The 17,134-nt window shown below is 40.6% G+C and overlaps 1 protein-coding gene across 2 annotated transcripts in view; it reads left to right on the forward strand.

Moving 5' to 3' along the window:
* The window catches only part of CCDC180 (coiled-coil domain containing 180), a 132,199-nt gene that overhangs the window by 41,130 nt on the left and 73,935 nt on the right, over positions 1–17,134 (forward strand). For both annotated transcript variants that reach the window (XM_020981993.2, XM_020981992.2), the window contains exons 14-15: positions 931–1,104; positions 16,343–16,458. In XM_020981993.2, coding sequence (XP_020837652.1) covers positions 931–1,104; positions 16,343–16,458 — 290 coding nt within the window. The remainder of the gene's footprint in view (positions 1–930; positions 1,105–16,342; positions 16,459–17,134) is intronic.

Below are 17,134 nucleotides of genomic sequence, written 5' to 3' on the forward strand. Positions count from 1 at the left end.
CACATTCATTAATTTACAGCAAATGTTTATTGGGCACCTGCCAGCATGGGGCTAAATACTGTGGAAAATGCTAGACCTGAAGTCAAAGGAATTGAGTTCACATGCCAAATGTCATCTGCAATTCATTCTGTGACTGGCTGAACCTCTCTGGACCACAGTTTTCTCACCTGTTAAATAAGATGGCATTGTTATTGTTTAGTCGTAAGAAGATGCATCCAATGTTTGAGAGGCCTTTCCTCAGAGCTTGTCAGGGACAGCATCCTTCAGAGCCAAGAGCTCCTTACACAGTTAAGACTGCTACCAGTAAATCTAATTTGTTTCTGTTGACCGTTGTTTCCTTGTTGTAAGACTGTTCCCAAGCCTTCTAGACTAGCATTTGATTTACATACACTAGCACAAGTAGATGTGTGAGCCCGCTGACCAAGTCCTTAAAAGCCCATACACATGGTTGTAGGAAAGGTCAGGCTACATTGCCTATTCTTGCCCACCTGCTTTAATATTTCGTAGATACTTGTATAATGTTGGACAGCTAGGTGGCACAGCGGATAGAGCCCTGGCCCTGGAGACAGAAAGATCTGAGTTCAAATCCAGCTTCAGATACCTCCTAGATGTATGGCCCTGGGCAAGTCACTTACCCTCTGTTGGCTTCATTTTCCTCATCTGTAAAATGGGAGTAATTATAGTGCCTACCCCCCGGGTGGTTGAGAGAATAACATGAGATAATATTTACAAAACACCTGACAAGCCTTAAAGCTCTCTATTAATGCTAGCTATTATTACTGCCTATCTATTATTATTGTTCTTGGAACATATACTGTTTTGGGTGGAAGGGTCAAGGATTAAAGAAATGGTTAGAAGATTCCTTTTCTTCTCCATCTTTCCTCTTGATAAGCAATCAAATAATAGATTCTCTGTATTTTGGTCCTCTAGAAAGCCCTCGGGGAGGCAGCTAGACAGACCGAGGTACAGATCCAAGATCTGTTCACGTATTTACAGACAACTCTTCACCTTTGGGAGGTCCATCGGAACCACCTGACCCAGGAAGAAATTAATCTTGAGAAGAGACTAGAGCAGTATCGCTATAAACACAACTATGAGATTGAGGTAAAACAAAAATATTATCTTACATACATAGAGCTCGTTGTGGTTTACCAAACTTGCCTCAGAACAACCCCATGAGGTGGGCAGGGTAAGGACAATGCACTTTGATGGATTCATGGAGTCATCAGTGAATGCAGGTCACAACTCATCCGTGCTTTTATCTTCTGCCGTTCTGCACTCTATCTTTCCACAGATGTCCCACAGAAGAGCTACCTAACATGCTGCAGGTCTTTCTGCTATCTCTACATGACCAACCCACCTCCTTTTCTGGTCATATATATTTTATCATACACCACCCCCTTTTCTGACACTTTATCACCTTGGAAGCAGCAAGAGGCCATAAAGGCCCAGGAACCTTTTTTTGGGACAGGCCTGAATCAGGTCAGTCCAGTGTTCAGGTTTGGGATTGGAATCAAATGAGATGTTTGTAGATCATCTAATATTTAGTGAAAGGATGTTGATTTAACAATAGCATGGAAAGAATATTCAGCAAGGATACAGCATTGATTCAGTTGGACCTAGTTCCTTTGCCTTGGGCATTTGCTGTGATGGTCCTCTAAGGAAGCAGCATGTGTGAAGCCTGAGGAGTTTTTGTACTTAGGCAACTAGGAAGCTATGTCAACAGTTCAAGCCTTAGTCTCCTGGACAAACTAGTTCATGAGGACAATTATCTTAGGGAAAAAAATAGCATAATTTATGTAGCAGTGACCTTAGTAGGTAACTGTCCTACCTCCTCTACCTCCTTCTTTCTCTGAGAATAGTAATTACATCCTTACTACTATTGCTTCTGGATTGAGTGTGCCAATGGACTGCCTTATTATTCCATTCATCATCTTGGTAAAAATTTCCCAGGCCAAAACTCCCTTCTCTGGCCACCATTCCTCTATTTGTGTTGTCTTCCCAGTCAGAAGTTAAACTTGTTGAGAATAGAAACTTGTCTCACTTTTGCATTTGTGTCCCCAGAGCATAGCACAGTGCTTGGCACATAATAAGCACTCAATAAATGCTTGTAATAAATTCATTTGTAACATGCACACACAGCATCATATAACAAGGTTGCATGTAGTACCCAAATAATAGGTCACATGCAGAAACACAGTAAATGAGCTATAGCCAGGCAAAGAGTAGAATTCAGCATGAAGTCTTCTATAGAGCAAACACAGGGGTCTTATACCACACATAACATCACTGGTTGTCTTATTCCATGGGGACTCCCCTTATTCATCACATTTTAAGCATCATAAGCTAATTTGGTCACTGGCCAAATAACACTGACCCTTTTACCATGACCTTTTGTCAGCTCTCTATCCTTGGTGTCATCAGACCTACTGGTCTGAATTTATTCTCTTTAGCACAGTTTGTGGCACATAATAAGTGCCTGATAACTGCTTTGTCCATCTATCTCAGGTTGACCAGTAGCACCTGAAGGCACTATGGATGATCTATGTTCCATAGGTGCTTCTAAAGCTGAATTATTAGGAAGCAAAGTGGTAGTTCTGGGTTCAACCTGGTGTCTAGGCAGAGTTCTTTCTCAGTCCAAGACAAACTCAGTTGACTTCCCTGACTCTCTACTGGGTACCAACGCACAGCTTTGTACTTATCCTAACCCTCTCCTTTTAAGGGATTTATCTAACTCTCATTTTATCTGCAACTGGTGGGTGTGCCCTTCTTCTTGGAAAATGCTGCTGTAACTCTATCACTCTTGAATTATTGCAGTGTCCAAACCATATACAAAAGGAATCCTCACTATTTCAACTAGACAAATCGTCATCTAGCCCTGGTTTCTCATATACCACACTCCATCCTCTGTCTCCATTCCTTTGCACTGGCTGTCCCTCATACCTGGTATGTTCTCCCTCCACACCCCTTCCCCTTAGAATCCAGCACCTTCCATAGGAGGCTTTCCTGGTCCCCGCCCCCCCCAGCTTTGCCTTTGCCTCCAAAATTACCTTGATGGATGGCACCCTTTCTGTTGGAAGTGGATATTCACTGGGAGTTATAATTGTGCAAAGTATAGTAATTGGTCCCAGCCTGTTGGAAATATGTCGTCAAATTCAAATAATGTGATTACATTAGGAAGAATTCATTATTTGTACTAATTTAAATTCCATCCTCCTATATATATATGAAGAAGATGGAGGCCAGTATTTATGAGCACCCCTGAAGTAAAACTGTATCAGTTACCATTATCATTTATTATTCAGCTGATACAATGGCTAGATTTCCACTCCAGAGGAAAAATCAAACATAATTTTTTTTTCTTGTACACACAATTTAAAAAATTAAGCTACCTCTAGTGGCACATGCCCATATGCCCATTAAAGCAACTTTAGTCTATCAGTGAATCCCAACCAGTGTAAATTTCAGCCCATATTTGTCTTTTCATCTTGTATACTTTTTTTTTTTGCTTTTTTTGATGAGACAATCAGGGTTAAGTGACTTGCCCAGGGTCACATAGCTAGTAAGAGTCAAGTGTCTGAGGCTGGATTTGAACTCAGGTCCTCCTGACTCCAAGGCCAGACTCCACTGGGCCACCTAGCTGCTCCCGTGTCTTGCATAATTTTTGTCCCTGCCTTGCCACACATTCTTTGTGTATATTTGTTCAGTGGCCTGAATGTCTTGTGTCAGTTATCCCTAACCCAGTTATTTCATGTCCAGCCCACCCCTTTTTCAGGTCATATATGTCCTTGATGATGTTTTCAAAGGCACTTTTCATGTCTAAGTTATTATTGGTAACATGTGAAACCTGATTTAACCCTACCATTCTATTCAATCCAGTTCAGTTTAATGCAATTCAATAAGAACAAAGATAGAATCTGTAGGAACAGCAATGGATTGGATGATGAAGGAAAGGGAAGACTGACTCAGCTTTTGAACCTGGGTGATTGGCTGAAAGAATTGTAGTGATCGCAACAGTCTGCTCTCTCAACCCTTAAATTCCAGAATCTTGACTAGAGTTAATTTTGGGGTAATCAAGCCACAGTACCTAGGATTCCATGAGATTCCATGAGACTGATTTAATTTCAAAATGCTAATATTTCAAGAAGCACCAACCACTTTGCTTAAGGCACTATGAGCAATGACAAAGAAGTTCTAGACCGCAAACTACCCTCCAAAAGTTTATGTTATTTAAGGAGAAAAGAAATACACAAGGGAAATAATTAAACAATACAAAGCAGCAGAAGAGTGGTACTAACAGTAAGTGCTCCAGTAGTTCAGAGTAGGGATAACTCACCATGAGCTGAAATGGAAAGGGGAAGGGAACAAGCATTTATGAAACACCTGATATGTGCTGGGCACTTTAAAAATATTGCCTCATTTGATCCTGACAATAAACCCAATGAGTTAGGTACTATTATTATCTCCATTTTACAGTTATGGAAACTGAGGCAGGCAGAGGATAAGTGACTTGTGCAGGGTCACACACTATAAGTGTCTCAGACCACATATGAACTCACGTCTTCCCAACTTCAGGTCCAGCGCCCTATTCTCCATGCCACCTCGGTGCCATTGTTATGCTGTGAATATACAATGAGAAATAAATGTGAAGCCCAGCATAGTGTAGGCTATATCTGAAGTCAGAATGGCTCTACCACTTACCACCTTGGGCAAAGTACTTAACCCCTCTGGGCCTCTATTTGCTTACTGGTAAAATGAAGGAGTGGGATCAGGTGACCTTTAAGGTTCCTCTAAGCTCTAGGTCTATGGTCCTCTGATCCTGTTACCTAGCCAGTCCCTTCTCTACCTACCTAGCAGAGAAAAGTAGCTAGAAAAACAAGTTATGAATAGTAATTTGTTTGATTAATATAAAACCAGGGGAAAAGAAATTAGATGGGTTTCAATGATGGTCTTATTAAACCTAATGGAATACTTTTTTTTTTTTAATATACAGAGAAACCTGCTAAGTGAACCTAATATTTTATCCTCACACTAATCCTGTAAGGTTGGCAGGGCATGGTTATCATGTCTGAGGATGAAGTAAGTTGCTGAATCTGGAAAAGAGAAGATCTCTGAGGCATGATAGATAATAGCTGTCTTCAAAGACACAGAGAGATTAGATTAGTGTAAGAGATTAGACTTGTTCTCTTTGGCTCCAGAGAGCAGAGAGAGCTAGAAACAGTGGCTGGAAATGACCAAGAGGCATCTTCCTTGTGTCACTGTTTTGTAGACCTAGAGCTAGAAGACATCCCAGAGGTCATCTGCTCCAACCCCCTCAATTACAGATGTGCAGACTGAGCACCCAAAAGATTAAATGACTTGCCCACCATCTCATAGTTAGTAAGCAGAGGCAAGATTTGAACCCAGGTTCTCAAATTCCAGAGCCACTTTTCATTGTTCTACACTCACTTCCTTCAAAAATTTTCTAAGAGGGAAATGGGCTGCCTTGGGCAGGAGTGTGTTCTCCTCATTGGAGATATTTAAGTAAACGTTAGTTGACCCCTTGTTGCAACCATTGGAGAAGGAATTCTACATCAGGTATAGATGGGACTAGGTGGATTGATGGACTAGATATGTCTACTTTACAGATGAGACATTTCAGTCTCAAGAGAAATTCAGTGATATACCTAAAGTTGCATAGCTAGTAGTGACTGGGAGAATTACTAAGTTGTTAACTTGAATTCAGCCCTTCTGAATCTCAATCCAGTAAGCTTTTAACAATAGCATGTTACTACAGCCTAAAAATCCTCAGGGATGGACTAATACAACTCCCCCATTTTACTGATATAGGAATTATGACCTAGAGAGATAATTTGACTTTCTGAAAGTCATTTAAGCTAATTAGCCACAGAGGCAAGAGTAGAACCCTAGTATTCTAATTCCAAGAAGCAAGAAATTTTAGAATAAGCCTATTTGGGGGGCAGCTAGTTGGCGCAGTGGATAGAGCTCCGGTCTTGGAGTCAGGAGGAACTGAGTTTAAATCCGGCCTCAGACACTTGCCACTTACTAGCTGTGTGACCATGGGCAAGTCACTTAACCCTGACTGCCTCACTAAAAAGCAAAAAAAAAAAAAAAGAATAAGCCTATTTGAGCCCCATCCTCTGGAAAGTGTTTTTCTAGGACTACAGTGATAAATTCTACCTCTCTGACTCCCCTACAGTTAGATGGCCATATCGGTCCAGCACAGCACCAAAGAACACTGGAGGTGGTATCAAGATGGCCTGAGTTTGAATCCCAGCTCTGACACGTACTCATTTGTGGGGGCCATTGGAATAAAAAGGCCAAGTCATCTGTCTTGTCCAAGCCTCAGCTTTCCCATCTCTAAAACAGAATGGTCCTCTTACTCTGGCACCTTTGCTATTGTGCCTTTGAAGGTGACATTCTTAATAATAATCATTAATGATAAATATGAGGAGCATGAAGAATCTGGAAATATTTATGTAAACTGAAAGAAAATAAGGAAGGGAGGATCAGAACAATGCCCCCCCCCCACATTAGCCACAACCTTACAAAAAATAATAGCAAAACTTCATAAGAATACAGATGTAAAAGACAACAAAAACAGATTGGGTAAATAAGTTACTATAATTTTATTAAAAATTTTATTTTAAAAAAGAAATAGTTCTACTTATGTATAGTTTTTTTGTTTATTCATTGTTTCAAGTAGGGTGACGTTTTCATCAACTTTACACTAAAAACTTATTTTTAAAAAATCCAGAAGTTCTTTAGTGTAGATGTTTCTTTCCCTTGGGCAAATGGCATGGCTTAGACCTCTGGCATATGGCTTTTCCTGATCTCTTGCCTGGAATTAACCTTGTTAATTTTGGCAGTGGATAGAGCCTGGACCTGGAGTCAGGATGACCTGAGTTCAAATCTGGCCTTAGACACTTACTAGATGTGGGACTTTGGGCAAGTCACTTATCCTTTTCCTGTGTCAGTTTCCTCAACTGTAAAAAGGGATAATAATAGTACTTACCATCCAGGATTATAGTGAGATTCAAGATTCAATACATAATATCTATAAAGGGTGCTTATCACAATTCCTGGCACATAGTAGGTACTACATAAATGCCATTATTATTGTTTTCGCTACATATTTTGTCCAGCTTTTACATCAGGAAGAGCAGGGTTCAAGGCTCACCCCTGACACCTACTGGCTAAGTGAGCTGGGCCCCTGCAACAAATTGCAATGCCCGTGCAGGTCAGGACAGGTCAAGGCAGTTTTTCTTTTTACTAGGCTCTCTAGGTAGGCAGCAGATGGCACCAGCAAGCAAGGCAAGCTGAGCACCCAGCGTATTTGAAGATTCAGCAAAGGGAGAAACTCCCTCTGAAGGACCAGTTTTCTTGCAGATCTCTTGTCTCAAAGGAGTGGCTTTCCTTTAGAACTCAGCCTACCAAAAAAGGCAGCTGTCAGTTCATTGTATTTTATTATTATTATCAGGGGATAATAACCTACCTCTTAGGTAGATTTTGAGGATTAAATGAGATAATATTTGTAAAACATTGAGCACAGAGCCTGGCATGTGGTAGGTACTTAATAAATGTTTGTTCTGTTCCCTACAAAAAATGAAATCAAGCTTACCTATGCACCCTCTGGCTGAGCCTGCCACTCTCCACCAGCTTGTGATTTACATCTAGGAATAGCTGAATCCCAAATTCACATGACAGGTGTAAGCAGTAGGATACTGCTCTTCTACTTTGTCCTAAGAACTTCAAGTCTCTCAGATCAGTTCCCACTAACCAATCTTTTGGGTTCAGTAGCATTATCTTATCCTTATGTAGGCCAATAACGTTTTTTAGTAGGTAAATGAGATCATTTAAGAGCAACAGATTCAGAACAGATAAGCTAGCACACCTGGCTAACTGAAAAAGAGAGGAGCAATTTAACTAGGACGTACAAGGGTTCCTTGGAACAGTCCCTTCCCCTTGAACCGACTGTCATTACTCCAGAGCTGCAGATCTCTGGTACTACCAGTCCTGCTCCCAATGTATGGCCAGGTAGGGTCCAGATCTTGTAAAAAGGCTTCCTCATAACTTATCTTTCAGCAGCTGTTACCCTTAAATACACTTCAGTTTTCCTAACTATTGCTTCTCTTCTTCCTGCTTTGGACTCAAGATCTGTCCCGAATAATGATGATAATAATAATAACTAGCATTTATATAACTCTGTAAGGTTTGCAAAGTGTTTTTAATCAATCAGTTAATATTTATTAAGCTCCTACCATGTGCCAGGCACTGTGCTAAGCACTGGGGATATTAAAAAGAGGCAAAAGTTAGTCCCTGTCCTCAAAGAGCTTACAATCTATTGGGGCATGTAAACCTATATATACAAAGCAAGAAACATACAGGAAGCACAGGAAATAATTAACAGAGGGAAGGCACTGGCATTAAGAAGGGTTGGAAAAGGCTTCCTGTAGAAGGCGATGGGACTTCAAGGAAGTCAAAGAGTTCAATAGTCAGAGCAGAGGAAGGAGAGTATTCTAGGACTGAGGGACAGCTAGAGAAAATGCCCAGAGTTGAGAGATGGAGTGTTTTGTTGGTAGAACAGCAAGGAGGCAATGTTACTGGACTGAAGAGTGTGTGTCAGGGAACAAGATATAAGAAGACTGGAAAGGTAGGAGGCGGTTAGGTTATGAAGGACTTTGAATGCCCAACCGAGCATTTTCAGTGTGTTAAAACTTTGGTTCTCAAAGCAACCCTGGGGCAGAGGTGCTCCAAAGTTATGAGTTCTTATGACTGTTGTGACTGAGCTCTTGTTGATTTCATTTGGACAGTTCTTTCCTGTTTGATCTTTCTCTGATCTACCTTTATCTTATAGAAATATAGGAAGAGACTACAGCGATCGTCTCATCTAACTCCCTCATTATACAGAGAAGGAGACTGAACTCTAAAAGAAATTAAATTATCTGATCCTAATGGCTAGCAAGCAGGGGTCTAAGCTATATTCTCTCTCATGGTGGACTCTTCCATCATGTGACTAGCAAATAATTTGGTGAGTTTAGGGTGACATCATAAAATGTTAGAAGAGAGACCCTTAAAATTATCTAGTCCTCCCTTTCCTTTTACAGACAAGGAAACTCAAGCCCAAAGAACTGAAGTAATTTAGACCCATGGTTGCATAGCTGGTTAGTGGCTGTGGAAGGAGAAATAGCTACTATTAACATGGCTGGTACCCATGCAGTGGTGTGTTGGAGCCAGCTCCAATCAGCTACTGAGAATTGATTATCACATTTTCAGTGTGATCATTCATACCTCAGCAATGGGCAAGCACTACAAATCCAGAGCTTGATTTACTGTTCTGTTGATTGTTTAGATTTAAGAAAGTATTGATGCTCCTGAATGTGTCATGTAATTTTTTTTTTGAGAGTTGATTGTTAAACATTTACCAAAAGGCATGGCAGTAAGTTTGGAAGCCTTGTAACATAGACTCAGTTTTTCCTTAAAATGGCAATGAAACCATTCTCAAGACTCAACTGGCCCAGACCCAAGGCTGCAATCAATGACACAGCTTCTAAGAGCTACCATAGCGTCTAATGATGTCGCTTCAAGGATGCAGTTTGGAGTGGTTAAGTCTTCTGAATCATAAATACCCAAGCCATAAGCCGTTAGTGCTCCTCAGTGCTCCGCTGCTATGGAGGTCAATACACCTTTCTGACCAGGCATGTTATGACGGCAAATGTGGAGCTAAAGGAAGAACTGAATCAACCCTGTAGCTTAGCTAAGTTTTCATGATATTGTTTAGGAAACTTTCCTTTTGTTCAAAGTTGTATGGTACTGTAGGCATAGGTCATTTCATTCCCATCCTGAGCCTGAACTACTAGACTAGACTGAGTTGTTCCTATCCCAGAACAGTGATAGAGTCTAGGACTGGGGCTCTAGTCTCCTGCCTTACCAACTTGATGGTGCCCTTTCCATTATACTGCCCTGTCCCCTGAGTCTAGTGTAAGCCAATCTTAATGGCTATTATATGGCACCCCCTCTCTTATGTGAGCCCCCAGAGCACTCTACAGGCCATGAGAGGAAATACAGAATTTAGATAAGATCAATCATAGGATCATCCATCTAGAGCTGGAAGGGGTCAGCTAGAGGTCAGCTAATCCAACCCTCCTCATGGTATAGATGAGAAAACAGGGACTTAGACAGGTTAAGTGACTTGCCTGAGGTCCCTCAGGTAATAAGTAATGGGGCTGGGATTTGAACTCAGGTTCTACAGCCACAATCCTCCACAATCCTACAAATCCAGCACTCTTTCCCTTGCACCATGTAGCCTCCCCAGTAAAGACAGAATTCCTGTCATCAATATAACTTTGTAGTCTAATAAGTAGATAAGATAGGAATGTGGCACATCATGGCCAAGACTGCTTGCATCTCTCCTGCCACAGAGTTGCCAGCATCCTCTGGTCATACTGCTTTTCTCAGCGGGGCATGTCCTCTCTGACAAGCATGTCATCTCTGGACACTGTGTTGTCTGTGCTGGGTGTCTCTGCTGATCTTGGTGATCACCAAGCTTCTTTCTGCAGAAATTAGAAAGCTTCTCCCCAGTTAGGGCAAATTGATAACTTAGTCATAGCGAAGGCCACGAATTGCAACATCCAACCAATGGCAGCATCCCCAGACTAAGATCAGGTCTATTCATTGGACTGCCTGTGTCTGGAGATGATCCACTGTCTGAATCAGTTGTCTAAGTTATGTTTAGAAAACCCCTATACTTACTATTTAACCCCTTGTGAAGATCTTCTGACCACAAAACTCAATTCATGGGGCATTCCAAAAGAAATACCAAGGGTGTGCTGGACAGCTTAAATTGTCTCACAAGAGCAAATGATTAAATTTTCAGTGTGAGCATTTATATCCCTGAAGTTGGTAAATACTACAAGCCAGGGCTTTATTTATTGATTACCTAGACTTAAGAAAGTATTGAAGAAAACACTGGTAATACAGATTAAATTTCAAAGTGTGGAAAACCAGCAGGAGATCCTGGACCCCAGTGTGGTGGAGCAGGCAAACACCAACACCAGAAACCCCCATGTGCCTCAGCATTGCCAGGGGAATGGGCAGACTTCAGCTCCAGGAACTGGATGTGTTTCAACATAGAACCAGGCAAACAGGCAACCTCCAACAGCCAGGTAGCCACGTGTTTCAGTGTAGCCCCAGGGAAACACAGAAACATGCCACCGGCCTCAGCACACACCAGACACCAGCACTAGGACCCTGGCTCAGCACCAGATAAGCTGCCAGAACCCCTTGGCCTCTAGCACTGCCAGCCACCTCCCACCCCACCCCATCAGTGCAGCACCAGACATGAGCCCTGTAGGCTTCAGAGCAACATCAGTGCAGCACCAGGTAAACAGCCAGAGCCTGCAGCCCCTGGCACAAGAAGCCTGAGACAGCGCCCCTCCCACCCTGGGAACAGAGCTCAAATTTAAAAGAAAGGAAAAAAGCCAAAAAAGATAAGCAAAAAACAACAAAAAAAGAATCTGACCATAGAAAGTTATTATGATGACAGGGAAGATCACAAACACAGAAGAGGACAACAATGTCAAAACACCTATGGGCAAAATTCCAAAGAAAAATGGGAAGGGTCTCAAGCCCAGAAAGAACTCATGGAAGAGCTCAAAAGGGAGCTTAAAAAGTCATAGAAGTAGAAGAAAAATTGGGAAAAGAAACGAGAGTGATGCAAGAGAATTATGAAAAAAAAACTGCTTAAAAAGTATGATTGGCCAAATGGAAAAGGAGATACAATAATCTACTGAAGAAAACAACTCCTTAGAAAGACAATTAGCCAAATAGAAAAGGAAGTAGAAAAGCTAACTAAGGAAAATAACTCCTTAAAGTTAGAATTGGGCAAGTGGAAGCTAATGCCTCTAAGAAACATCAAGAATCAATCAAATTCAGAAGAGCGAAAAAATAGAAGAAAATGTAAAATACCTCATTGGAAAAACAACTGACCTGGAAAATAGATCCAGGAGAAACACTGTCAGAATCATTGGACTATGTGAAAGCCACAATCAAAAGGAGGACCTGAAAAGCATCTTTCAAGACATTATCAAGGAAAACTGCCCTGATATCCTGGAACCAGAGGGCCAAATAGACATTGAAAGAATCTACTGATCACCTCAGCAAGGAGATCTCAAAATAAAAACTCCAAAGAACATTATAGCCAAATTACAGAACTACCAGGTCAAGGAAAAAAATACTGCAAGTAGCCAGAAAGAAACAATTCAAATATCAGGGAGCCACAATCAGGATTACACAGGACTTGGCAACTTCAATCTTAAAGAGCAGAGATCATGGAGGTCATGATATTCCAGAAGGCAAAAAAGCTAGGACTACAACCAAGAATCACCTACCCAGCAAAATTAAGCATAATACTTCAGGAAAAAACATGGCTGTTCAATGAAATAGAAGGATTTTAAGTTTTCATAAGAAGACCAGAATTGAACAAAAAATTTGATCTCCAAAATCAAGATTCAAGAGAAGCTTAAAAAGGGAAAAGAAAACATAAGGGATTCAATGGAGCCAAACTGTTTATATCCCTAAATGGGAAGGTGATACTTGTAATTCTTCAAAATTGTACCACTAATAGTATGGCTAGAAGGAATATACATAGACAAAAGGTATGAGTATAAGGTGAATTTGAGGGAATGACATAAAAAAAACCCCTAAGAGATGAGAAAGAGGTGCAGAAGGAAGGGAAAGGTAGAATGAGGTAAATTATTTCACGTGAAGAGGCACAAAAAACCTATTACAGTGGAGGGGAAAATGGGAGGGTGGACAATGGGCATTGCTTGAATCTTACTAAGATACTTTCTAAGAATTGGAAAGTCATTGTAGAAAGAGCAGCTCAGCTAGCCATCAAGATCACCAATCCAAATGCTAGACTGAGGAGTGAAGAAAATGAGTAAAAAGCATTGCACCTTTTTATTTGTGTTAAATAAACCTTCAAACTACTAAAAAAAAAATAGGGGCAGCTAGGTGGCACAGTGGATAGAATACCAGGCCTGGAGACAGGATGACCTGAGTTCAAATCTGGCCTCAGACACTTGACACTTACTAGCTGTGTGATCCTGGGCAAGTCACTTAACCCCAATTGCCTCAAAAAAAAGAGGGTGTCTTATGAAATTAATAATCAGTATTGTCTCAAAGAGGGAATAATATACACAATCAGTTGAAGATAGAAATCTATCTTATCTGACAGGGAAATAGGAAGGGAAGAGATTGAGTAAAGTGGAAGAGAGATTGACAGGAGAGCAGATCAAGAGAGGTGGAAGACAGAAGCAAAACACTGGTGAGGAGGGAAAGGGCAAAAGCAGATAGGACAAACAGCAGGAAAAATAGGATGGAGAGAAGTATATAGTAATCATAACTGTGAATATGAATAGGGTGAACTCTCCCATAAAATGGAAGCAGATTAGCAGCACAGTGGACCAAAAACCAGAATCCTACAGCATGGTGTTTATAAGAAACATATTTGAAGCAGAGAGAGACACACCGGGTAAAGGTAAGGGACTGAAACAGAATCTATTTTGCTTCAGCTGAAGTAAAAAGAAAGCAAACATAGTAATCCTGATCTCAGACAAAGCCAAAACAAAAGTATACCTAATTAAAAGAGATAAAGAAGAAAACTATATCTTGCTAAAAGGTACCATAGACAATGAAGTAATATAAATACTAAACATATGCACCAAGTGGTATAGCATCCAAATTCTTGGGGTTTTGGGGGGGGTTGTTTTTCTTGGTCAATGGGGGTTAAATGACTTGCCCAGGGTCAAACAGCTAGTGTTATGTGTCTGAGGCCGGATTTGAACTCAGATCCTCCTAACTTCAGGGCCAGTGCTCTATACACTGCACCATCTAACTGCCCCCATCCAAATTCTTAAAGGAGAAGTTAAGTGAGTTATAGATTCATGACCAAACAAGAGATAGCATTACAAAATGTAAAATAGATAAATTTACTATATTAAATTAAAAATCTTTTGCACAAACCAAACAATACAACCAAGATTAGAAGGAAAGCAGAAAGCTGGGAAACAATCTTTACAGCAAGTGTCACCGATAAAGACCACATTTCTCAAATATATAGAGAACCAAATTTGTAAGAACACAAGCCATTCCTCAGCTGATAAATGCTCAGAGGATATGAATGGGCAATTTTCAAATGAAGAAATCAAAGCTATCTGTAGGCATATGAAGAAGTGCTCTAAATCACTTTGAATTAGAGAAAATTAAAACAACTCTGAGGTACCACCTCCCACCTATCAATTTGACTAATATGACAAAAAAGGAAAATGATAAATGTTGAAGAGGATGTTGGAAAATTGGGACACTAATGCACTGTTAGTGGAGTTGTGAACTGATCCAACCATTCTGGAGAGCGATTTGGAACTATGCCCAAAGGGCAACCAAATTGTGCATACCCTTTGATACAACATTAGCACCACTAGTTCTGTATCCCAAAGACATCATAAAAAAGGGAAAAGGACTCCCATGTGCAAACATATTTATAGCAGCCCTTCTCATGGTGGCGAAGTATTGGAAATTGAGGGAATGCCCATCAATTGGGGAAGAGCTGAACAAGCTGTGTTATATGAGTAATGGAATACCCTTGTGCAATAAGAAATGATGAACGAGGCAGCTAGATGGTGCAGTGTATAGAGCACTGGCCCTGGAGTCAGAAGGACCTTAGTTCTAATCCAGCTTCAGACACTTGACACTTCCTAGCTGTGTGACCCTGGGCAAGTCACTTAACCTTATTGCCTAGCCCCCCCCCCCAAAAAAAAACCCAGGAAAAAAAAGAAATTTTAAAAAAATGATGAACAGGCACATTTCAGAAAAACCTAGAAATATTTGTACAAAACAATGCAAAATGAAATGAGCAGAACCAGGAAAACATTGTACGCAGTATCAGCAACATTATGGGATGATTAACTACGAATGACTCAGCTCTTCTCAGCAACACAATGATTCAAGACAAGTACAAAGGACTCGTGAAGGAAAATACTATCCACGTCCAGATAAAGAACTGATGGACTCTGAATGCAGATCCAAGTATACTACTTTTCACTTTATTCTTTTTTGTCTTTTTTTCCTTTTTATCTGTTTCATCTTTCACAACTGTGACTAATATGGAAATATGTTCTACATGATAGCACATGTATAATCTGTATCGAATTGCTTACTATTTTAGGAAGAGGGAAGTGAAGGAGGGGGAGGGGAGGAAGGGAGAAAAAATTGAAACTCAAAATCCTGTAAAAATGATTGCTAAAAATTGTCTTGATGTAATTGGGGAAAAAAAATGCTATTTTTTAAAAGTGTGTCATGCTTACATTTTTTTGAGGGGACAGCCAGTTATCAAACATTTACCAGCACACTCCCGGAAATACTCAATAAGAACCACGTGGAAGGAATTCCAAGCCTATTTTGCTCCTAAGATCTTCTCCAGACTGCCATGCAAATGAGTCTAAGCAAGAATAAAACTAAGTGAATATGGCAAGGATATTCTCTGCCATCCTTGTGGCCTTTACTATGTGTGTCAGATCTATAAGTCAACAAATACTTGTTAAGGGCTTACTATGCTCCAAGCACTGGGGGAAGCACTGGAGACACGACAACAAGTGGAAAGAAGGACAGTCCTTGCCCTTCAAGAAGCATTACATTCTAATAGGGAAGATAACACATAAAAGAGAGCTAAAAAAAAAAAGGGAAGAGGAGGTACCTATGTGGGGACAGGATGGCAAAGTTCAGATTGCAGAGGGTGGCTGATTTAGGCCTTTCCTCAAAATGGAGATTCTGGGAAGAACTCACCAATGAAAGAAGGGAGTCACAGAGGAGGGAAGAAAAGGAAGTTGAAGGATCATAGCAAAGTCCAGAGATTATGGTGGGAAAAAAATTATTGGATTTGGAGTATATAAAATGAGCAAGTTAAAAAAAGATGACCTCTAAGATCTCTCCTGTTTCGAAGTCTATAGTCTTATGTCTGTCAGAGGCAAAAAACAAATAACTGGTTTTGTGCTGTGTTTTGGGTCCAAAATGTCATTACTTGCTTGAATAATGTCAAATATCTTTGAGAAATTACTTTCAAAATACAATACCTGGCCTTGAATATAGGTCATCAATGATGCTTGTAGAAGTGAATGAATGAATAAATGAATGTGTGTTCCCTCCCCTCCCCTCCCCCAGCCCCTGTTAAGTGCAGTCTGGTTCTCTGATTCAAACTTTCTATGAAGGAAAGGAATTGACAAAGGTGATAGGGCTTTGCATTCCAATGGACATATGCTGATTTTCTAAAAATATGTTTTTCTAGTTGAAGGAAACATGCCTAGACATTGTTCTGGATCAGATGAGACAACAAAACAGTGAAGATGTTTTGATGCGTTACCTGGACAAGGCTTATTTTCTGCTTTTTGACATTAAAAAAAAGTAAGTAAGCATTGCATGCTACAAGCAAAGAGAAAACCTGGGTGGCAGAAAAAGTGAAGGATGTTGGGAATTTGAGCCCAGTCTATAGGTAGGACATGGTGACCAGGCCAAGGTGGGAGGTTTGGTCCCCCCAAGGAAATGTTAGCTTTGCAGGGAGATCTCTTGTGCCTCCTCCCCAACCACCCGGGGATCCTACAGCAACTATACCATATTTATTGCACTTCCATGCAAGGATCTGGAAGAAAATTTTTTTAAATCATGAAGGTGGAAAAGGAAAGGAAAAAGAAAAAAAAAGCCTTCACACAGAGAGAAACTCATTTTGAGATTATACACATCTTTTAACCCTGACCAATCAGTTAGCAAATACCTAAAATTGACACGTGGGACTGGACAGGAAAATATGGACTAAAAAGCATCTATTTTACTTTAAGTCAACATCATTACTTTTACATATGGAAGACAGCCATCTAGTCCATCTAGTCATTTTCCAGACAAGGAAACTGAGGACCAGAGAGATTAAGCAATTCACCCAAGGTGACATTAGTAGGAAGTGGCAAAGTTGGGAATTTAACCAAGGACTTCCCATATTTCTGCTTCCTTTTTTGTCTGAACTCCTCAAGAAGGCCATCTGATATAGATACCTCCACTTCCTTTCCTCCAACTCTCCAGTTTGGCT

The sequence above is a fragment of the Phascolarctos cinereus genome, unplaced genomic scaffold (genome assembly GCF_003287225.1).
Source record: "Phascolarctos cinereus isolate Bilbo 61053 unplaced genomic scaffold, phaCin_HiC Scaffold_2;HRSCAF=192, whole genome shotgun sequence".
Taxonomy (NCBI): Eukaryota; Metazoa; Chordata; class Mammalia; order Diprotodontia; family Phascolarctidae; genus Phascolarctos; species Phascolarctos cinereus.